The sequence below is a fragment of the Haliaeetus leucocephalus genome, unplaced genomic scaffold (genome assembly GCF_000737465.1).
Source record: "Haliaeetus leucocephalus isolate CR32 unplaced genomic scaffold, Haliaeetus_leucocephalus-4.0 Scaffold273, whole genome shotgun sequence".
Taxonomy (NCBI): domain Eukaryota; kingdom Metazoa; phylum Chordata; class Aves; order Accipitriformes; family Accipitridae; genus Haliaeetus; species Haliaeetus leucocephalus.
In genome coordinates, this window is record NW_010972709.1 from 851,192 (window position 1) to 874,214 (window position 23,023).

Here is a 23,023-nt window from a genome sequence, read left to right on the forward strand (position 1 = left end):
TCCCCCCGCCACAGCCGGGCCCGGCCCGGCTACCGTGGTGTCAGCCGTACCGGTTTCCCCCGGGGCCGCTGTGCCGGGCCTGTCACCTCCAGGGGCAGCCCGGCTCATCTCCCGGGCGACTCGTCCCTCTGTGGAACCCCCTTCTCTTGCACAGGACCAGTTTACCAAAGAAGGACTGCCCGGTCATACAGAAATACTTAGTTTTTAATTAGACGGCCGTAAATGGTAAGCCGTTGACATGGATCCCCTTTCTTTCCCGCACGAAAATCGGTAAAACTGCGTCGACAAGGCACAGTTTTTGAGTTTTCGCACTCCCGATACAAAAAGCATATGAAATGTGTTCAACAAAATGATACACTTCTTTATTTTTAAAAGATTGTATAAAAACCCGCAAGACTTTCAACATCAAAAATCCTTAACCTAAAAAAATAGCACCAGGGAGAGTTAGAAACCTTTAAAAAGTATTTAAAAGGCATTTCTGAAATCTACCTCTCCTTACAACGTTTTTATAAACACATAGTAAAAGGCAGCTCTTACAGGGAAAAATATTTCAAGGAAGACTTGTCTACTACAATTCTTATCAAGTAAGCTTAATGCCAAGACAATTCTCATTCCTCTTTTATCTTTGTTTACTTTCCCAGAGTCCTCTTTTTTCTCATCTATTTATTTTTCTTTTGATCAAATAGGAAAGGATGTGAGATCTGGAGTATGAAATTAAGAGATGCCGTGGAGTGGAGGTTACGTGTCAGCCCAGTTTGGAAAAATAAAAACCATCATAGGATCCCAAGGGAGAGGATGGCTGTCACCCCTCCGAGGACCCGCGTCAGGCTCCGAACGGGGACTGTGGCTGGAGTTGGGCGGAGCAATTAGTGTTGTGACTCGGGTCCAGCCTGGGCATAAGGATCAGAGGTTGGCGAGGGGTCCGACGCCAGTCGGCACGGGTTCCTGAACCCCTCCAGCACCCGCAGAACCCACTCCGCCACCTTCCCAGTTGGGAGTCTGGTGACAAAGGTGGTGAGAGGGTACTACTTGTCCCCAAGTACTTGCTGAGCATTGCAGATGCCAGCAGCAACATGCAGGAGACCTCCTGGCTTTCTCCAGCGTTTTCTTAACTAAGGCATGCGGCTCGAACACGCATCACTGAGAACGAACCCCTATGGGAAGACTTTAAAGAGTAACCTCCGGGCAGGACCAAGGAAAAAAAGCCTTTAAACTTCACCTGGGCTTCCCTTCCTGCCCATTCCCGAGTGTGGCCTTGGGTTGGAGACCAAGAGAAGATGGTTCTCAGAGCCTGGGGATGGGCACGGGGTGGAAAGCTGCACACAAGAGTGGAAAATGGGAGGCTCCCTCCTCCGGGGAGGCTGCCGTCCTCCACCGCCTGTGAGGGGGGTGCAAGGGGGTCCCCGCGTGTCAGAGAGGTAGAAGGAGCCAGGAGAGAAGCTCTCATTTCCCACTGATGCTGTACACCTCGTGAGACAGCCCAGCCTCTGGTGAAGGGCTAGCCCAACACAAAACACCTCGCACATGCCCAATTTTGAGAAGGCACCCAAGGACTCTGCCAGACCCAGGCAACAGTTTGTAGTGAACAGCAGAGGTAGGGGAGGAAAGAGGGACTGAGGGGGGAACATCACAAATTGTTTCAGTGCATTGAAATGTGCATTGGAGTCAAGAGTCCCCAGGAGACGCCGGCCGGGACAGCAGCCCCGCGGCTATGGAAAACCTGGCAGAGATGGATGGGCTCTGCTGCCCACACACCTGCATCCCCCCCGGACGCTGGCCATGGGAACAGAACGCCCAGGACTTCATGGACAGCGAGATAATCACTCTGGAAAAGTTAGGGAGTGGAGGAGGGCGATCAAAAGTGAGCATGGCGGTGGCCACAGGAGCTCCTGGTTTGGGGGTACAGCCCCAGGAGCCCCCCAGGGCGCTGTCAGGCTGGGCACACGAGCACCAGCAGCATCCCACCTCTGTGCACAGCCATGCACGGGGAGACAGCCACACAGGGAAGGAGAGGTACAGTACAGCCCCTGCCTGCAGACCCCCAGGACCTGCCCCTGCCCCTTGCACATGCCCCCCACCCCAGAGGCAGTGCCTGCAGCGCGGGGACACGCACAGCCCCCAGCCGCAGCAGCTTTCCCACCTCGCTGCCGCCACGGGGTCAGCTCCCCCTGCCCATGGAGAAGAATGGGCGCAGGGTGAGGCCAGTGCTGCTGCGCTCCTGGACCCCACAGCCCCGAGGGCCGGGTGGGATTTTCCCTGCAGGAAAACCCCCTGCACCACAGCTAACACACTGGCAATACTGCTCAGGTTTGTGACATCGTACATGACATTTGGGGCGCTGTATTTTGATGATGACATTGACCACTACGCTATCCTTCCTGCCGACACACACATTCATTTGGGAAATGAATGCTCAGAGAACATTTTCCTTTATGGACACTGGAGCCCAAATCCTCCCTGCTCTGATTACTGTGTAAGCTTTCAAACCACTCAGCAGGATTTTAAAATGTAAGGAAAAGTTTTAGATGCTTTAAAAAGGAAGTAGTGAATATTTGTAAACTACAGCCAAACATGTATAAAACAATATTTCTTTAGTTCTAGCTAGAAAAGTAATTCTATCACCTCACAGTTCAGTTTCAGCTACATTCAGGTCTAGGAATCTCCACATTCTTATGTAATGCCTTAAAGCAGCAATAGACGTTAAACAACACAATTAAAGTTCATCAAAAAAGTCTTAAAAATAAAAAAGATTTGGTTTCTGTATCCTGCATGTTCAGTGTATGTAACCTGACCAGGGTCCCTTACACCTGCTGCTACAGTTTGGGGATTTTTGGCAGTTGCTTCAAGAGAGGTTTTGTTTGTTTAGGAAAAGCAATAATTCGCTATAGTTCAAGTTTGCCTGCAGCACCCCGGCAGCTGCCTCCACACTTACTGCTCAGCAAGTTGTGACTTTCCAGCTCTAGGCTAAAACGGAATATTTAATGCTCTGGAGGAGACTTCCCGTCTCATCAGTTATGCATAGAGCTTCCTGCGCTGGGTAATTAAAGCTCTTTTGTCCATCATTTTCTACGTATCACTGCCGTTAGTCCCTTTAAAGAAAAGTTACCCTGCCAGGTTCTTTGGTTAAAGACATTTCCTCAGCTCTCCCTGCGGGGCCAGGCTGCCTTCCCGCAGCATGTGGCCGGGGAGGAATGGTGCCGTGGCAGAGTCTGGCGGCCGTGCCCGTCCCTCTCCCGCCACGGCAGCGGAGCTGTGCATCTTTACCAGAGAGACGAGGGACACTCGGCTTGCTATTCGCAGGCAAAGTAATCCTTGAGTGGGGAAAAGAGGTGCCGGATGACGGGGACGCTCCATGATCTCCCCAGCAGCTTCTGGCGAGCCCCGCGGCCGATGTTGGAGACATCCGTGTAGTGGAGGGGGAAGCCAAAGATCCTGCGGAGCAGAGGCAGAAGACGGGTGGGTGAGGCTTGGTGGCTGTCCCGCTCCCCCAGCGCCCACCGGCTGCAGCCAGGACGCAGCATCCCTCTGTCCCATCCCCGCGGCCAGCGCGGGGCTCCCCTAAGCCCCAGCCTGTGTTTTACAGTCTTGCTGAGCAGAAGCTTCTCGCTGCTAAGAATCAGCGTTCTCCTCCAGCTTTGCCAGAGTGGCAGCAAGCGAACCATGTTATCGTTTTCCACCCAAAGCCCTCAGAGCGTTCGGCAAAGGTGACGCAGTCGTTCCTGCTCTGCCCAGAGCCAGAGGCAGACTCGCCCCAGGGCAGCAGCAGGCAGCAGCAGAGCAGAGCAGCGCCCGCATCTCCCACGGCCCCTTTCCTGCGGACACAGGTAGCCTGACAAATCATCCCACGCATTATCTGTGCAAGCTTATCTGTACCATACAACTTAACCTGCTTGCAGATGGGGACAAAGTGCCCAGACCCAGCTGTGGACTCGGGATGTGACCCATCCTGGGGAGCGAAGGCAGGAATGAAGGAGCCCTGCGCTGCACCTGCTGGCTCATGGAAGTCTACACATGGCAAGTATGTGCACGCACCTCTTACACTGGATATGCCTGTGGGCAGAAAACAGCGAGCTGCCCCGGCTCCGGGGGCTCACAGCACCAGTGCATTTACAGATACTGAAGCGAGGGCAGCCAAAATTAACCACCAGCAATGCTAAAATTTTCTGTTATGGCTCTGGAGTCCACTAAGCTGCTAAGTTGCAGTGATATACACTGTACTGAAACACCAGTGCCCCAGGGTGGGCCAAAAGATGGACAAGAGATGTTGATGTACACCCTGAGAAGCTGACAGGAAAGCAGCAGCCCTGGGTGGTCACTATCATCTCAGGTTTTGAGTCTTACTGAAATTTAAGAGACATTTTCTCACATCCAGGATGCAGTACAGGGCTCTTGTCTTACCCAAGTGCCCCAATGCGTAGCCCATCAAGTGAAACGCAGCAGGTCTGCCGTGCTTTCCTGAAGTATACAGTGATGTGTTCATCCCACCAATGCCCTCTCCTACATCCACCCACTGCTTTCCTACTGAAATACCACTCACCTCCACTGACTGCCTGCCTCAAAGGCTGGAGCAGAAGTGTCAAATGCCAGAGCATTGCTGCTCCCGACTGTTGGAGGGAGCAGAAGTGCTGCCATCCCGTGAGCTGCAGCAGGGTCCCAGCCCGCCACCACCAGCACACCCAGCAGCCGATGCCCCTGGGAACACACCCCAGCAGAGCTCAGGTTCCCCAGTTAAAGGGAGATGCTGGCAGGGATTAAGACCCTAGCATGCTGTCTCCATTATAAAATTGGATTAGGAAAATAAAAAGCAAAACAGAAGAGCCATCAATAATCCCTCAGCCGGGAATCAGCACTAGCACTGAATGCGGGGAGTAAAAAGCAAATGCTAAATATCTAAAGACAATAGAAAATTCCTCCTCCCAGCTCTGCGTGTCAAGTCTTCGTGCAGCCTCTCCTGCTTGGCTGAGGTCAATAGATCACTCTTCAAGGAACCACCAAGTCATTAAGAGGTCGTTCGCCATAAACTCACACCTCTGCCCGCTCCGGCACATGCCAGACCAGAGCAGGTCCTCCCAGGGCGGGCACAGGAGCCCTTCTCCCCAGGGCAGCACCCCTCCTGAGCCACCCAGAGAGGAGGGAGAGCTTCAGGAGTCTCCTATGGGACAGGCACTCTGCTCCCCAGCATGGTCAGAGCCCTGTAGCAGCTGGAATGGTATCGCCAGCCTCGTTAGCCATTCCTAACAGGGCCAGGCAGTGCCAACCCCCTTTCCCCAGTGCACTCCGTAGCTTTTCTTGGTATAAAAAGCTTTTGGAGGAGCCCTGTGCCCCTGCCATCCTGCCTGCCTCTGCTCAGCAAGGCACCTCTGCAAGCATCGCCCCAGGCTATTTCATGGAGATAGCTCTGAGTCATCGCGCTGGGGCTTCCGCCTCCCTACAATCAGATGAAAGTTCAAGTGCCATTTCAAATGGCATGACAGGACAAAGGCTCGGTAATTGCTATTTCACTTTCAAATACCTACATGCCTCTAGCTCTGCTTTAATTAGTTTTAACTCCCAACAAATACTGGCAATTTGAATACAAACAAGCGAAAATATTTAAACCCAGTCTGTGTTTACTGGCTGAGGCATTCACTGTGAGAAAACTCTGGGATTTGTTGCTAGGAGTATTTGGTGTGCAGAACTGCTAGTAATTGGATTTTAATCTACTTCAACTCCTTCTGTTGTGTTTTGCCATGAATTCGGGGTGCTACGAGGTGTGAACAAAGTTTGGAGGAGAGCAGTCGTGCTTTGCCACAGCAGCCGCCTGCTGTAGCGTGAGCTTCCCTGTGCTGCCGCACCAGGCTGAGCGGCCCCGGCCAAGGCGGCTGCTCAGGTTTATCTCTGGCAAACCCCTGCACGGCTCTGACCGGGGCATGGGGCTGCCATACAGCACCCCCACATCAGCCTGGGTCTTAAAGGCTGGTGCACGTGTATCCCCAAGCTAGACACACCACACAGCATCCTGCACAAGTGCTGTCACTCTTGCCTCCACAGGCTTCAGGTCCGGGGCAGGGGATGCTGCTATACTTTTCCCACAGTCTCATTGCTGCTCATTAGCAAGCACATTATCATGTGCACATCACCGCAGGGAAACTGCACCATATGGGAGCTGCAGCTCTTCGGCTCCCAGGAGCTGGGCTTAGGGCCAAGGAGGAACGAAGAACCACACAAGCACCACAAAACAGAACAAACAGCGAGAGATTCAAAATGACAGCAGAGGATTACCTGTTCATGCCTGGAAGGTTGCCCCAGAAATAGCGTGCTCGGTGGGCAGCTGATATCTTGATAGCATCAATCATAACTGGGTTACACTGCAGGCCACGAGAGGGGGGAAAATAAAAGTTAGAGGAGGTATAGGCTCAGCCCTCTCCTGCGTGGAAAGCCCTTCTCCACTGCACTGCAGGGACTTCAGTCTTCAGCAAATCTTCTTAAGGATGTAGCCCCAACAAACCCTTGTTCCACACCAGAGCACAGTCTGGTTGGCCACGTGAGCTCCCACGCCATAGCCGTGGCCAGCAGCTAATGAAAATCACAGCATGCTTCAGTGCTGATTTCTCCGGGCCAGGATCAGGACCATCAGCCTCTGGTGAGACTTTTTACACACGGGGGTCCCTGCTGACCTGCAGCCCACCTTGGCTACCAGACAGTTAAAAATCCTTTCCAGCCCCTGACCTCCCTCTCCCTAGAAATAACAGGCATTGCTCTGAACAGATGCTTTCTGCAAGGCTGGCAAAAACCTTCCCCTGGAGAACTAGTGCTTGGGTTAACCTGCTGAAAGCCAGAGGGGATTCCAGAACCAAGACTAAAAAGTTGATTCCTGGCGTGTGCATCAGGCCTGGGGTTTTCCAGTGTCGGGGCCATACAAAACCACAGGAAGACCCTCACAGCCTCGGCACACCTCACGCAGCCCAGCAAGGGTCTCCGACTCCAACGCCTCTCCCAAAGCCGGCAGCAATCCCTACCTCCAGAAACCGAGAAATGTCCCTCTTGTCGTTGACCCTCATGGCCACCATGTTCTCGAACATCCAAAAGAAGGGGCGCTCCTCTCCCGCCTTGGGACGGGCGTAGTTGAGCAGGTGGTAAAATTCAAAGAACAGCCTCCCGGTTCCTTCTACAAGGGAGAAAGCCAGAGTGGTGGGTTGGGACTGGCAAGAGGTTGGGACCAGCTGCGGCACGGGGGGCATGAGTCCGGAGACCTGGCTGCCCTCCACACCGTGATGGCATGGAGACAGCCTGTGCTTCGCAGATGGATGATTTGCAGCTCAGAGGGGAGCCACCACCAACACAGACTGGGGCTGAACCACTTCCTTGGACTTTAAGGTGGCTCTGCACCCCGGGAACACCCCAGGGGTACCCAGCCCTGCAGAGGCAAAGCAGCCTTACCATACAGCCCCTTCCTGGCTGGATTGACAAGGGAGAGGTCGTTACAGGGGCTTCCACCGATCACCAGGTCAAAAGGACCCCACTCCTCAATCTAGAGTGAACAGACAGACCCAGTTAGGAGATGCCACATAAGTGGGTTTCTCCTCCCTGGCAGGCTGGGGGGCAAGCCCGTCCCAGAGCTGGTGAGGCGAGACCCACGTGGCCATGGTGCCACATTCCCCAGCCTTCCCGCAGAAGCAGTGCTCACATTTCTCTTGGTTATGTTCCTGACATCGTGCACATAGGTGATGTTGCCCTCCTGCCGTGTGGTGCCCACAGCAATGGGGTCTTCGCAGATCTCCGAGGCAATGTACTTCTCCACTTGGATGCCCAAGTCCTTCAGCACCAGGTATCCTGCCAAGGGACAGAGGTCTGAGGTTGCACTGCTCTCTTTAGTCTCCCAGTCTCCTTCGTCAGCACAGAAGCTCGATGTGGCGACTCTTGCATGTCCTAGGTGGGTGCAGTCACACAGGACTTCTGGAGGAGCAAACTATTTTTTTGATCCAATCCTCCAGGCAGGTTTGCTCCCAGAAAGCAGAACTCCAGAACTGAGTGAACTGAGTCAAACCAGTTGCCTTCAGGCACTTCTTCACCAGAGGCCAGGTTACCAGCACTCCCACAGCTCTTGCTTCTCAGTGAAACCAGCCATCCAAGACGGCACTCGGTGCAGCATGCCCTCCCTCCACCTCTCCACCTCTCCATCCTCCACAGCCCCGTCCAGCAGGAAGGGGAGCCCCTGCCCTCATTCCCTTCTGATGGGGATCCCCCTGCCCCTCATCCCCTTCTCCCCACCAAGCATTGACAGACAGGTTTGAGGCCATGAAACTATTCAACCCTGACATCCAGTGTTGCAAGCCACCAGGACAGTGTTCTTCCAGTGCCTCACCTGTTGCTATGCCATCAAATAAAGAAAGCACTCGAATGGGTCTCCTCTTCGCTGGTGGGACCGTTGGGTAGATTTTGGGTGCAGCCTGCAATGAAAGGACAGCAATGAAGCCCCAGCTCTGGGCAGTGTTCTGATGCTCTGTGAGGCCAAACCTTGGCTCTACAGGCATCGCCTCCACTTTTAGGGGAGCATCTGCAGGGCCAAGAGCCCAGCACCCGTGGAGAGGGTAGATGAGCACAACCAAGGCAGAGGGCCAAGGAATTTTGAGCCGTTCACCCTGCCCTCTGCAGCCCTCTCCTCCAAAGCCCAGCGCGCTGGGCTCGCCTGCCTGCAGCCCTTACGTATTCCTGTCCCTTGTCACTGGTGAAGAAGTCCTGCAGACGGGTGTTCCAGTCCTGCCGGCGCTGTAGCACCCCGTAGCTCCTCTGAGGCTGGCACATGTAGCAGTTCCAGGGCTCCTGCTCTTTTGCCTTGGCCGACGTCCCTCGCCCCACCAGCACCTCCAGACACTCCACACAGAAGCACCTGCCCAAACCACAACCTCATGCCCATCACCTCTAGAAACCCCCCTGGGTCACCCCAGCCTCTCCTGCACTCCCCTGCCATGCACCGGAGCCCCCACCCCGCTTTGCAGGATGTTTTTCTATGCAGTATCCTCGTTTTTTAGGCTGCTAACACAAGCTGGTGACCCAGGCGCAGGTAAACCTCCTGCCATCCTCCCCAGGACTTATTCAGGTGCAGAGTGGCTCAGCGGGGATGGGTGGGCTGTGCTGGGATGTGCTGTGTGGTGGCCAAACGGGTGCCAGTGCAGTGCCCTGCCCAGGCTCACACACAACCCTGCTTGCTTGCGGCTGCAGAGACGGGGCCCACCTGCAGCAGCTGGCGTTGCTGCAGAGCAGCAGCTCCTTGCCTTCGCAGCAGACAGTGCAGTAAGACTGGTAGCCGTCCTCGTCGTACATGTAGAAGAGCTCCAGGAATCTATCCTAGCAAAAGGACAGCCGGGAGGAGAGAGGGACAGAGGATCAGGATCTGTGCTCAGAGGGTGAAGAGAGAACACAGCTTTGCTCCATCCGCGGTGCATGCCAAGACCTCGGAGGCGCACATCCTCAGTGCTTCAAGCGGAGAGAACATGCCGAGGGACAGCCCCGTGGTGGACGCAGCATGGCCAGGATCTGCCACAGTCACCCCTCCTGTCCCAACAGGGCTGGACTCTGCTTCCCATCCTCTGGCCCCAGGCTCCCGCTCAGTCCCGGCACGGCAGCACTTACCCTGCACGTCTGGCAGAGGCCCCCCTCAAACAGCGGATGAAAGGTGGCCGGGTTTCTCCTCCCGCAGGACAAACAGCTGTCTGTGTGACAGAGAGAGCTCCGCTCACCCCGGGGTAGGGAGCTCCATGCAGGAGTGCGGCCCCTGCCCCGCCACCCCACCGCGGGCTGCAGAGGCTGGAGCCTCTCGTCTGAACTGCCGGCAGGTCCAGATGCAGCTGTGGCTCCCCCAGGAACAGGCCCCTGCCTGTCCCCCTCCGCACCAAGGGAGGCCCAGCAATCTGCAATCACAGCACCTTCCCCCTTCCTGCACGGTGCCGTTAAAAAGGGACCCACGATCTTTGCCTAGTGCTGGCTGCAAGCACCTGCATCAGCCCCACACCTTTTCCCAAGAGAGGTAGGGCAATCGATTACCTTCGAGACTCCCGCTGTTGTTCGTAACTTCGGAAACCATTTGCTCTTTATAAAATTTTAAAAAAAGAGAGAGATTTATCATTCCTTATGTAACAAACTGTAAATGCACTCTACTTACAGATGCCTTATTTCTTGCATTAAAACTGCTACAGCTTTGCTGAGCATTGCACAGAGAGGGCAGGCCATGGGCATATTTTGGTGCAAAACCCATGTCCTTTCACTGCTGGAGATACTAGAGCTAAAGCTCAAAGTAGCAACGCACAGATCATTTCCAAGCTGAGCAATTAATGGAGCCCAGCTTGTGGCACCATGTCTTGCAGTTGGGTTTGCTGGTGTCTCCTAAGGCACAAGTGAGCAACAGGAGACCACAAAAGCTTTTGCCTTCAGAAGCCAAGCTCACGGCCCCTGGGGAAGAGCCGAGCCCTTTCCCAGAAGTTTCCTGGTGCTTTTTCAGGATGTACACCCCAGGCCACGCTGCTCCCCAGCTCTCACTGCCGGTTACCTCGGGTCTGGTCCTCTTCCACTCGCTGCTCCTTGCTGCTGTTGCAGGGGTTGGTCTTCAGCCTCTTGGTGGGGGGGCACTGCTCGAGGGACAGCACCTCCTCCGTCCCATTCCTCAGGGCCCCGTTCTCTGCAAGGGAAAGGTGGCTCCCTGGGGACAAGCCTCCGGTCCCGGGAACTCCCCAGGGCATGGGGGGACATCTCCTGCCGATCCCTGCCAGGTCCCACCCCAGCCAAAAGCAAAGCCCCTCCTGACCACCCGGGCTCCCCATGCATGGCTCGAGGCTCAGCCAGGTCATTGACTTCCAGGAGTAATGGCTTTGAGGGTGCTTTACTCTGCCTGTTTGCAGTGCTGCTGGGGGGGACCCCAGTGAGGAGCAAGGAGCCCCAGGGCCACCTCAGGACCGGGCCAGCACGGCTGCGGCAGAGGGCAAGCAGCCTCGGCCAGGGCCGGCCGCAGTGGCCGGGCACCGGTGGCCACTGCCCACACCAGCCCCACGTCCAGCTCCTGCCACCACCTCACCCGAGGCTTTGGGTGGTCTCAGTCCCTTGAAGCCCAAGGGTTTGAAGCCGGTGAGCGCCCAGTCGATCATGGGCTTCAGCTGCTCCTCCAGGGACTCCCCAGGGGCGGCTGTAAACGTCTTCCCCGACCGGCTCCGGGCAACCTGCCGAGAAAAAGAGGGACGGTGTGGGCCAGGGTGACTGGGGCTGGTCCCCGACCGGGGAGCAGCCCGGCTGCAGCGTGCATGGCCCACGTGCCTGCCACGGCCGCGGTCCCAGGCCCCCTCCCCACCATGCACACACGCGCGCAGGGCTCGGCATCCCGGCACGGCGGCAGCTGCCGGATTCCGGCGCTGGGTATGCCCTCGGCCACACTCCTGTGCCTCCCCTCCCCGTAATGAGCCCGTCTGTCCTCCACCAGCCCCAACCTAGCTGGGAGCAGGGACAGCCCAGCCCCAGCTCTTGCCCAGACTCTGCTCCCTGGCAAGCAACAGAAAGCAAAGGCAGAAGAAGAAGAGGTGCCTGTGGGTTTGCAGCACAGCAACCCGGAGTGTGGATCAGACCCACGGGGTGCTCAGTGTCAGCCCAGACTGCAAAGGGCATCAGGAACCAGCCCAGGACACCTCCTGCCAGCGTGACACTGCCTTGCAACCCCAATTCTGCCGCACATCAGAGCCCCTCGAGAGAGACTGGCCCTGGGGGTTTCTGGAGCAGCGAGACCCTGGAGCAGCAGCAGTTACTCCTGAATCCCCCGGGATAAGCAGAGTTTGGCCCCACAGCTGCACTTGGAAATAGTCCCAGCAGAGAAAGGAGGGTTTTCCTACAGACATCTGTCCACACCACCCCAGCAGATGGGGGAAAGATTAATTCTGGATTGTTGAGGGAGCTCCCTCACTGATCGCTCTCAAGGTGATTCACAGGCATTATCCAGATGCAAAGCAGAGCAACGTGCAGGGGCACAGCCGCGAAGCCCCGGCCCCAACCAACCCCCACACACTGCCCGAGCTCTGCAGGCGCCTGGGCTGCATCCCTCATCTCTCCCTGCATCCCTCATCTCTCCCTGCACCCCACTGCCCCCCGCAGAGCCCAGCCGCTTCACTTGGCACCCTATCCATCCAACCCCAGCTCTGCTCCGCGGTTACCTCCAGGGCATGGTATATGGCTCGTCGGTAGGAGACCAGCTTATTAAATGTGGAAGAATTGAAATGCTGCCTAAAGGCCATCAGTCCCACCAGCTTGTCTGCAGAAACCTGGGAGAGAGCGACAAAAGCTTACCAGCAGGCACGGGCATACCTCGCATCGGCCACGTCCCCCACAGCACCATGACCCCGCGCCGCAGACCCGGCCCTGCAGCGCAGGAATTCCCAGCACGGCTCTCACGCTGCAGCCGAGGGTGCTGGGCTGCAGCCGCGTCACCCCGCTGGGGCTTTGTCTGCACCGTGCAGCCACGCGAGGAAGGCCAGCGTCAGCGTTGCAGAGGGCGACCCGCGGCAGAGGGAGGAAGGCAGAGGCGGCGGCATTGCACTCATGACTAGGACCATTGCGCTCATGACTAGAACCATTGCATTTGTGACTAGGACGGGTCTTTTGCACCCTCTGCTGGCATCACACCTCTGCCGGCACAGCCGGCACGGCACGGCCCTTCACTCCCTCTTGCCTGCAGCCCAGGGAAGGCACGGGACGGTCAAAGGGTGATGGGGCTCCAGGAGGGCATCCCTCACCAGGCAGGGAGCGACAGGGGCAGCCCTACAGACCAGGGCTTGGAAAAAACCCTGCGAAGGGGCCGGGCAGACGTCCCCATCGCTGGATCCTCTCACCAGCTTACGGTAACCAGCCATCAGTTATCGACATGGGAGCCACGAGAGCATGCCAGAGCCTGACTATGCTAAACACCGGGGTCCCTGCCCAGGGAGGCTGCAGCTGGGCGCACGCACACCCCAGAGGCAGCCCCAGGAATGGGACAGGCGGCAGAAATGCGCAGGGCAGGGGATTCCAGCCTGGGCGAAGCCGGGCACAGGCAGGGGCAGGCAGCAGGCTTACCTCGGAGAATTTCCCGTCTCCGAACCACTGCACCCACCGCATGCCTGAGACAGCCTGGCGCTTGGCCGTGGCTCTGTAGGAGACGACGATCGCAGGCCACCAGGAGAAACCTTTGATCTTTCCCCAGACGAGCTCCCCAATTCCAAATTCCTTCCCGTCCTGAAAGCAAAAGAGGCCAACACAGATCAGCCAAAAGTACACAGCCCCCATTTTATCCAAGCAGCTCTGCAGGAGAGCCCTGGAGCGTGGGGGAACAGCCACGGAGCACCCTACAGAGCCGCTCGCCACGCGTGTCACCCGCTGGAGTCAAGTCACGTGCGTGGACCTCTGCGCAATGATGTCCAAAAGCTGCACCCCCCTCCCTCAAAAAAATGGCACAACACAGCCCCAGCAGCGCTGGCTCCCAGCCCTGCACCACGCCGGAGCTCAGCGGGAAGGTCTGCGCATTGCCAGCCCCATGCCAAGCCCAGCGCCTGGCACGCACGGCGTGGTGCGTGCTCTGTCCTGCACAGCCCTCCTGGCACCGGCGCCCGAGCGTGCCCACTCCTGCCTGCCCTCCCGGGGTCTCTGCAAATACCGGGATGCCTTTTCCTGCACCCACACAAACCAGCAGCTAGGAAGCTCCGGCTGTCACAGAAGGGCTGGCTTGCAGCAGTCCCGGGGATGGGAACGGGCAAGACGGGCGGGCAGCCGCTCCAGGGAGCGCAGGCAGACTCTCCCGATCCCCTCACCCATCGCAGCCATGTTTGTCTGGGAGAACTTGGCTCACTGCGCGCTGCTGCCGAGCCTCGAGGCACGGCCCAAGCTGAGGGATGTGGAAAGCACAGCCGGGGATGCTACGTGCCCTGCCTGCCACAGGGAGGACTTTGCGCCGAGGTTGCTCCCCGGGCTCCCCAAGCAGACGGGGATGCTCCTTGGCACAACCTTCACAGGGCTCGCGGCTCAGCTCGTCTGGCTGCACCCCAGGGAGAGGGCGCCCACCCTCCTCTTGTTCCCACAGGGCAGAGCAAAAACAGAGAGAAAGAAAAGCTGGGAATTTTGGCGTGACCACACCAAGGGCCGCCAACGGGCAGCCTCACGGGGGCCACGCCGGCACGGCGCTGTGCTTGGGGAGGGACCTCAGCGCAGGAGCAGTCACCTCAGCCTGCAGAGCCCTCCTTCCCAGCTTTGTTCTGCAATTAGGCACCTAATTATGCAGCAAGATGCAATTGCCCAGTTCCTGCAAGTCTCGGGCCCTGCCCTGCCGCCCGCAGGCACTGAATCACTCTCTGCAGCTCCAGCAGCTTCGTTTCTCTCCAGCATCCCCCGACAGAAACATTTTTTGCACATGCAACTGCCTGTCTCGGCAGGGCACGGCACGGCTGCCAGCTCGGCGTGTGCCGCGCACGTGTCTCTCGGGGGCCCTTGGAGGTTTTGCAGCCCCACGCGTGTCACAGGAGGTGGCTCCGCAGGGCTGGTCCCTGCACAGCACCGACCCTGCTGCTGCCCGACGGACGGGGACAGCCCGGCACCATCACACACTGGACACACAGGGAAGGGCAGGCAGGGAAGAGGAAGCAGGAGAAGCAGCAGTGACGTTTCCAGAAGGTCTCCTTGCTTGCAGGCTTGAGACAAGCCAGGAAGGCTCATCCTCACCCCGCACCGTCCCAGGCACAGGATCTCAGTGCAGGAGCAGAGTTTGGCCCCTCCGTACCTGGTACTCCAGTGCCATCCCCATGTCTCTGCTCTCCGGCTCCTCGGCCCCCAGCTCGGTGGAGCCGTTCTGGCCCTCCTGGGAGCTGCTGCCGGAGAGCGTGCTGCTGCTGCGGGACGAGTCCCGGGAGTCCTCCTCCGTCAGGTCGATGGTGGTCATGGGGATGGATGGGGCCGAGCGCCGCTTGGAGCTCTGCAGAGCAGAGGGAGTGGAGGGTTAGTGGCAGGGAGAAGGAGAGGGGCAGGGGAGAGCAGAGACCTGCCCCACGTCACCCCCAGCCCCACAGCCAGGGATTGGAGAGCGGAGAGAGGGAGCCAGGGAGCAAGGACACTGCCGCAGCCAGGAACGGAGGGGAGAGCTGGCCAGGGCTGGGGCGTCTGAGGGAGAACTGCTCTGCTTTTACTTGCAAGACACACAGAAAACAGTGCACCGCTTGCTCTCTTCACTTTCTCTCGCCAGTTCATCCCAGGGTGTTCAAAGCACCCAGTTAGTAGTTCACAGCAGGGGCAAGCAACAGCACACCCCCCCCCGCAACTCTCACAGGGGAAACTGAGGCACAGAGAGGCTGCAACATGTCTGAAGCCACTTGGCCAGGGCGCAGCAGAAGTGCAGATCTCCGGAGCTCCAGGGAAGCCCTGGCCCCGCACAGACCCTCACCCGCAGGGGAGCTGGTAGGTCCCTGAGAGTCTCCACGCTGTTTGTTTCCTTGATCTTCATCTCGTGCCGGGTCTGCCCTGCCTGGAAGATGAGGCGGACGGGGGGCTTCTGCCTGAGGCTGCTCTCCCAACCAGCGCTGCCCCGGGGCCGCACCTGCAACCAGAAGAGAGAGGTGCCGTGGCACTGACGCCTTCCCCACACCAGCGGCGTGCGGGGACAGGGACAGCCCGTGCTCCTCAGGGCTGGGCACCGGCAGCGCCAGAGCCCTGGGGACGGGGACACGGGGAAGGCAAGAGGAGCGTGGACGGCTGCAGGAAGCACCTCGGGCTGAGCCCCTTGGTGCGACCATGCACTTCACAGCATCTCTGCTGGGCTGCACAGCCGTGCTCACTGCTGCAGCCCCCAGCACCCACCAGCAGCTGCTTACATCAACTTTTGTTTCCAGCCGTCATGTGCATCCTCGACTATACCCTCCTATACCCTCCCTCCTCGCGGCTACAGCCACAGCGGTGCGACCGAGAGCAGCGGGAGCCAGCAGCCGGGAGGACCGGCCACCGGGAGAGCCGCAGACCCCGGCAGAGCAGCTGTCCCAGGCATGACATCCCACTCACACACGCGTGGGTGCTCTCACACAGGTGTAGGTGTGCTCCCTCCCACAGCCCAGCCCTGCAAAGGCACCCAGGGCAGCCTTTCCCCTGCGGTTTCAGCAGCCACAGTTTACAAACAGTCTAACCCAGGCATGTTTCCTGCATCCGGCATAACAGTGTTTCAAAATGAAATGAGATTTTGCAAGTGAAGAGCCCCTGAACCAGACATAGTGGGAAAGCAGAATTTTTCACCACAGTTGGATTTATGGCTCTTTTTTTTGGAAGCTGCCTCATCACAGGCAGATCTCCAACCTTGGGGTTTTATTTCAAAGTCAAAACAATAAAGCCAGAAGGCAAAAATGCTTCCAGACCCTGGAGGTTTGTCAACCTAGTCAACAAAAAAGGCTGGGGGGGAGGCGGGGCGTGGAGCAAAACTGGGATCCAGCCCCAAAGCAGCTAAAAGCAGGCCACCCTAAGAGTGGGAGATGCAAGATGCTTCAGTTCATCAATATGGTCAAGACTTTTTAAAGAAAATATCAGCATAACAATTATGAGACTGCTGCAACACGTAGTGGGCATTGCTGCATCACGCACCACACCCTCCTGCTGCTGCTGTCGTAACGTAAATCAGGAATTTAAAAATGAAAACAAATTTTATGCTTGTAAATGAATATTGCATCTGCCATTGGACCGTTCCCCCGGCACCGAGTGCGAGAGCGGCCCTGGCAGGGAACAGGCGAGGGTCGCGGGCAGCAGCTGCCCCCCGCAGACAGCCCACAAAGCCCCTGAGCAGCAAGGTCTTAGAGCAGCCTTGGCAAGCACTTACCTCCTGTGCCCCCGTGAGAGCGAGCGGCCAGGACAGGTCCTCCTTGGAGAGCTCTCCCTTGCTCACCTTCTTGTTGTTCTTCAGGGACGGCAGCCCCAGGCCCCCAGCATCTGCGCAGGGACAAGGCAGAGCAGCCTCAGGCTCCGTGAGCTGTCCTGGCCGTGCCCCCGCACGCCTCCACCCGTGACTGCTCCGAGCAGCAAGGCGTGATTTGAGGAGACCGAAACCTCATCGTGGAGAAATGTGGCCGAGAGCAGAAGACAAGCGATGTCCCCGAGGCTCCCCATCACGGTACTGCCGACACTGGCAGTCCCAGATCACCCACCTGCCCCCAAAACTGGGAGCGACTCTAATAGCAAGTGTGGGGACCTTCTTATACACTTTTTCGTTCCCGAAAGCGCAGAGGCATAAGGAAACCATATGCCTGCTATTCAGGGCTTGCCACCAGTTCCTTTACAGCAGGACCTCGCGAACCCCAGAGGTGGGATTTGGGGACCACGACCACAGTATCCCAGGAGCTGTGACGCAGCCCCTCGGGCCGGCGGCGCTCCTCAGGTGTTGGGGGGCTCCCCGCCTCCCTTGTTCCCGGGGGTTTAAACCATCAAGGGGCAGAGCCAGCGTCCCAGCATGGCACCCATTTCTACAACCGCTTCTGTCGCCATGACCTGGATGTGCCGCCAAAAAGCAGAAACCCAGCAGAGTCACAGAGGGACCCCAGTCACGGTCACGATGCTGCAGCCCCCCGGCAAGCCCTCGGGACAGCGGCTGGGAGACCCCTGGCCCCCTGCACCCCTGTGCATCCTGGGCACGGCACATCGGGCACGGTGCAGACTCACCTGGAGTGCTGGGCTTCCCATTCGCCTCCAGAAGAAGGGCAGGTTCATCGTTAGGAGGATCGGTGCAGTCCCCGTTGATGAGGATCAGCTCTGCCCTGCAGTCTGCCTCATCCCGGCCATGGCTCTTGTCCTTTTTCATGGTCGCCTGTGGAACCAGAGTGGAAAGGAAATTTAGCCATGCAGAAAGCCCCAGGGAAGGCAAAGCAGACAGCGTAAGCTCTTCAAGCCAGCCACAACTTCTCATGCCCTTAGCAGAGGGGTCTGACCGGAGACGCATCTGGAGCGGTACTGGGAGCTAACGGGGACCTGGACAAAACCTCCCCACAAACGTGGTGGCCCTGGAGATCCACCAGCTCCAGCAAACGAGAGGCCCCAGACACAACCTGCTTGTCCTTGGGGAAGCACCAGGGCTTTTCTCCAGGGCTGCGCTGGCCCAGCCCTGCCATCCGTACGCCGTGGAGCGCTCCGGGGCTCGGTGCTGCCCAGCCCAGGCTGGCTCTGCCGGCACGCTCCCGGCCACAGCTCCAGAGCCTGTCCAGAGGGGACCTGCCCTTCCCAGCCACCCTGCAGAAACCAGGGGACATCCCACCCCACCCCCCCAGCACCAGCCTCACCGTGCTCTGGCTGCCCAGCACACCCAGCACACCCGGCAGTGGGTGGGCTGTTACAGCAGCAGCGGGACACGGCAGACAGCTCGCCACGGGGGGCAAAGTCCTGGCGCCTGCAGTGAGTTTAACTCTCCCAAAGGGAGAAAAAGAAAACTCCTCCTGCCCCCCGCTCCCTCCACCCCTCCCGGCCTTGGCTCCCCCTTCCGCACCGGGGCAAAGGGGCAAGGCAGGGGTCTGTGCTGGCAACGCTCATGGACCACCACCCCCTGCCCCGGGGGGAGGGCAGAGAAAGAAGCTGCTGCTGCTGCGCAGATAAAGCCCGGCCAGGCGTCCCCCCCCAGGAGAGGTGGGGCAGACCTTGCCTGCGCCCAAATGCCTCTGCCTTCCCTCGGGTGCCCTCCCTGGATCCTGTTTTCGGAAGTGGAAGCTCCCAGACTTTCCCAGAGGCACCCGGGACTACGCTAACAAAGCTGCCTCATTGCTGGGCTATGGATCTGTGCTGCAACTTGCCCCTTTGCCAGCACAGTCATTTCAGGAGCACATTAACTCAGCTCAGCGAGCTAAGGAGCAAGCAGGGCTTTACCCACCTAAGGCCCTGTTAGGAAGCAAAAGCAGCCCCCGCCCCAGCCCCAAAGAGACCCTAGGCTCCAGCCTCGCCATCCCCTCCCCAGCGCTCTCGCTCAGCATCGCCTCCAACTGCTTCCCTAACAATTGAGATTTCTGCTTTAAGATCATCTGTCAGCACCTCTGACAAACAAAGACCAGTCGGGATTTGATGTTTCGGATGCCGAGGGCAGCGTTAAAACCCTGGAAACACGAAGGAAAACAGGTGTCCAGTGCCCACCTCCGCAGGCAGAGCCCCTGGGTGCACGTCCTGCCTCCCCCCCACCCCCAGACATGTCTGCTCAACAAAGGGATGAGAAGGAGAGGAATGGCACCAGAGGGAGTCTAAAGCTGCATAAATCCCTACAGCTGTGTGCAGAAATCCCACTGCTGCAGCACATCTGCTCCCAGACCCGACGAACAATTCCTGGGAGCTGCCCAGACTCGCCGGGCTGCCCCCGGCCCGGGCAGCCGGTCCCACACACCAGCCCCACGCACGCCGGCCCCGGATGATCTCGGATGCAGCAATACGCCCCGGCGCAGCACAGCTGGGTCAGCTCCTCCAGGGTCTGCTCCCCCTCCCCAGGCTGTGATGCTGCAGAATGGCAGCAATCACAGCCAGCAGCGATGCTGACACAAAAAATAGCAAATCTCACCAAAAAAATAGTGACTCTCACTTGCAAATCCATAGGTGTGAGAGGATATGCTGCTCTCTTAGCATGAGGGTGACCCAGAGAAGAGGCTGGGGACAGGGAGTTGGGGCAGCGTGAGGCTAGTAAGATCCGGGAGAACAGGAGCAGGCACGGCCACCTCCCAGCCCTGCAAAACATCTGCACCCTCAAAAACCTGCCAGGAGCTTCAGAGGACCTTTGCATTCGGTCCTTTGTCAGAAGAGCCTGTTTGGGAGCCTCAGAGAGGAGCCTGAGCCCAGAAGGTTCAAACTTGCACCTTGAAATGGCTTCTCCTTTCCCAGCCCCAGGGCTACCCCGTGCCCGGCACGGCCAGCCCGCAGCAGGCAATCAGATGAGCGTGTCCTGGCCAGTTCTGTGCTGGGAAGGCGGAGGGGGGGTGACACAGTGGCCAGGTCTCCCCAAGGATACACAGCCAGGACTGAGTACCCGATGTGCCACGCTCAGCTTTGCCACGTGCTTGGGGAGCTCCGACATTGTCTTTGTTCCAGTTATAAAGTGGGAAAAAAAGAGTTATCACTTTGGAAGGAACTGCTCCGTGGCAGAGCTGGAGAGCACACGCCACAGCTCTGCCGGTCCGTGGGACCTGGCCACAGGCACTGGCGTAAGCACAGCATTTTAGCTCACTGGGTGCAGGAGCAAGCAGTGGATACGCAGGAGCATACGCACCGCTTGCTCCACGCACTTCTCCAGCTGCACCACCCAAGATCACTCGAGGACGTCCCGTCACCATCCTCTGATATGGAGGCAGGAGAGGGAACATCACACACGACCCAAACTACAAAGCAAGTTAAAGTCTCGCTTTCCCAGAAACCTACACCTAGGCAGCGGGACTGCAATTCGCATCCCTTCTCCTACAGCCGCTGCCTTTTGCACCAAACAATGAGGCCACACGCCCGAGAGCGTCCTGCCTGCTGAAGAGGGCCGTCCGGCCCGCCGCCCCTCCGACCACCGAGGATCTCTCGCAGGAGCCACCATCCTCGCAAGCCTCACCACCTCCTGCTCGGGAGGAAGGCTCGGCTCTTTGTCCTCGCCTCCCCTCGCAGAAACGCACACCAACATGTGCACACAGGGCATTACGAAAATAATAAGAAACAGAGCGCTCCCCTCACATGTTCTGTCTCACGGGAGGAGGAGAAAAACAGCACCGCAGTGTTTGCATTGCTTAATGCACTGCAAACATACAGGCGCGCACTGCAGCCATACACTTCGTACGAGAACCCCCGAAGAACAAAATAACGCGGGATTCCAGCTCCGATGCTCAAAGCTCCCCAAGAGACGGGTGCTAGCGGCAGCCCCGACGCTGCCTGGTGACCAGGACGTGCCCTGCAGCGATACCCCACCGAGACAATGAACCCGCTGACTCCGGATCCCGCCCTAGTTTTGCAATACCAGTTTCTTTAAGGTTTGCCAAACTGGTTAAAGACCGTGCCACAATATTTAACTGCTTCGAGAGACTCCCGGTCCCTGCCCGGCCGAGCTCGCCGGCTGCCCCGGAGCGAGCAGAGCAGAGCGGCTGCGCTCACCTGCGAGGTGTCCCGGCAGGGTCCTGCCTCCGGACCCCGCTGCCCCCGGGCCCGGGGCTGCTCCCCCAGCCTGGCTCGGGCTGGTTTCAGTTTTCCTTCTTGAGAAAACAGGCTGGCCCTTATCAGGTGCGTTTCCCCAGTAGGTGGAGAGATTGCAGGGGAGACAGCCGGACTTTGCCTCCAGACAGGGGCATGCATATCAAAAGGCTGGAGGGAAGCGTTTTACATGATGGCTGGGATGGCAGCCATCACCCAAGCCCTGTTTGAATAACAAAAAGAAATAAAGGACCCCAATGGCCGGGGCTCGCTCCCTCCAGGCTGGCTCTGGGCTATCGCGCACACAAATGGCCTTTAACTCTCCCCAAACTGAACATTTCCCTCTAATCCTGGGAAGAAAAGAGTTGCTGGGTTGGCAGTTTAGTAAGAAAGGGAGCCCATTTTGGCAGATATGCTCATTAAGAAGGGCAGGCTCTCCCCTCCCCTGCCCGTTTCCTGTGCCTGGCCCCTCTCGCGCTCCCGCGCTCCCGCGCTCCGGCACTTCCCTCCATTTTCCCCCCGTTTCCTCTCCTGCCCCGCTCCGCTCCCCCGCCGGACCGCAGCAGCCCTTTGCGGCCACCCCCAGGCTCCGGCACGTCGCCCGCTGCCTTTCAGCAAAGCTTGGTTGAAAGAAAAGAAACAAAAAACAAACCGGCCCCTCCTCTCCCAGTGAAGACCAGGCCTGAGAAGTCTCCTGGGCAGCCACCATCACAGCCAGCCGCTGCTCCAGCCGCTCTAGGCTCTTTACCATGCTCATCTCGGTCACGTCCCGCTGAGACGAGCCACGCTGGCTCTCCCGAGCCCCCTGCCCAGGGACGTGCCCGCCGTGGAGCAGGCGGCCGGGCTGGTGCTGCCTGCGGGCAGGGCTGGGGGCTGCGGGGGCTCCGCCGTCGCGCAGGTGGGTCTCGCTCAGCGGCGGCGGGTCCTCTGTCCGGAGCGGTTACCGCTTCATCTTTCCCCTGCACAAGAGGACAGAAAGCCATGACGATGACAGACACCTCGCCGTCCCCATCTCCCCCCGCCGGGCCCCGTACAGCGGGGCGCAAGCCTCCAGCCCTCCCCAGAGCCGGGGGGCCGGGACACGCTGGCTTATCGCCCCTCGCCTCCTTACAAACGAGGAAACGGGAGACAGAGGCAGAAAAGGCAAGTCCTGCTGGAGGGGCGGCACGTTCCAGCCCCCTGGCTCCTTCTCCTGCCCCCTTCCTTGCCCAGGGAGGTCGGTGCAGCACACGGGCGAGAGCCCCAGGACCGGCGCTCGCCCCGGGTGTCCACCCGCTGCCGCTCCTCTCCCCCGGACTCCTGGGACTTCAGCCCCCCGGTGGGGCCGCTCCGGAGGTCATTTCTCTTTCTGCGATGCTCTCCCTCCCCTGCCTCTCTCTGCCTCCACCGGAGCTTCTCCCCGGGCTCGGGAGGCGGAGGAGAGGATGCCGGCACAGCTCCCCCCGGGTCGGTACCTGCCGGCTGGGCCGGTGCCTGGCAGCTGAGCGCGCCCCGGCTCCGGCCGCCCCCTCCCCTCGGTCCCCAGCCCCGGGGAGACTTCGCGCCCGAGGCGCCGGCCGGGAGCTGCTTTCCTGCGAAGAGAGAAAAAGCAAGAGGCACTGACAGATCCCCGACCCCAGAACCGAAAACAAAGGTGTTCGGCCCCGGCAGCGCTGCCGCCGCATCCCGGGCTCCCGGAAACCCTCCCCGGGCCCCCCTGCCCGGGGGGCGGCGCTGCCCGGGGCCCGCCGAGCCACGGGCAGGGTAACCCCCAGCCCGCCCCAAACCCGCCCCGGAGCCTCCCCCGCCCCGGAGCCATCGCTCGCCGTTTCACCGACGGGAACCCGAGGCCCCGGGGGTCTGCCGTGCTCCCGCCGCGGCCCCGGGCTCTGCCTCTGCCCCGTTTCCCCTGCCCGTC

General features: G+C 59.0%; 1 protein-coding gene across 1 annotated transcript; it reads right to left on the minus strand.

The window, feature by feature from the left end:
* Positions 1–3,290: 3,290 nt before the first annotated feature.
* On the minus strand, positions 3,291–21,883 carry DNMT3B (DNA (cytosine-5-)-methyltransferase 3 beta). The gene is made up of 19 exons (XM_010569377.1): positions 21,779–21,883; positions 17,665–17,809; positions 16,829–16,938; positions 15,416–15,568; positions 14,759–14,950; positions 13,066–13,224; positions 12,168–12,275; positions 11,048–11,189; positions 10,526–10,654; positions 10,024–10,068; positions 9,613–9,692; positions 9,215–9,327; positions 8,686–8,869; positions 8,345–8,429; positions 7,667–7,812; positions 7,396–7,510; positions 6,999–7,297; positions 6,262–6,347; positions 3,291–3,432 (listed from the first exon to the last, which is right to left on the minus strand). The coding sequence occupies exons 1-19, from the start codon at positions 21,881–21,883 to the stop codon at positions 3,291–3,293; spliced, it is 2,538 nt and encodes an 845-aa protein (XP_010567679.1).
* Positions 21,884–23,023: the final 1,140 nt, after the last annotated feature.

Coding starts and splice junctions, on each gene's coding strand:
- DNMT3B (XM_010569377.1), bottom strand. CDS start 21,883: ATGAGCATGGTAAAGAGCCTAGAGCGGCTGGAGCAGCGGCTGGCTGTG. Junction 12,276..13,065: donor GAGACGGGAAATTCTCCGAG/GTAAGCCTGCTG, acceptor GCTCTCTCCCAG/GTTTCTGCAGACAAGCTGGT. Junction 9,328..9,612: donor GCCTCTGCCAGACGTGCAGG/GTAAGTGCTGCC, acceptor TCCTTTTGCTAG/GATAGATTCCTGGAGCTCTT.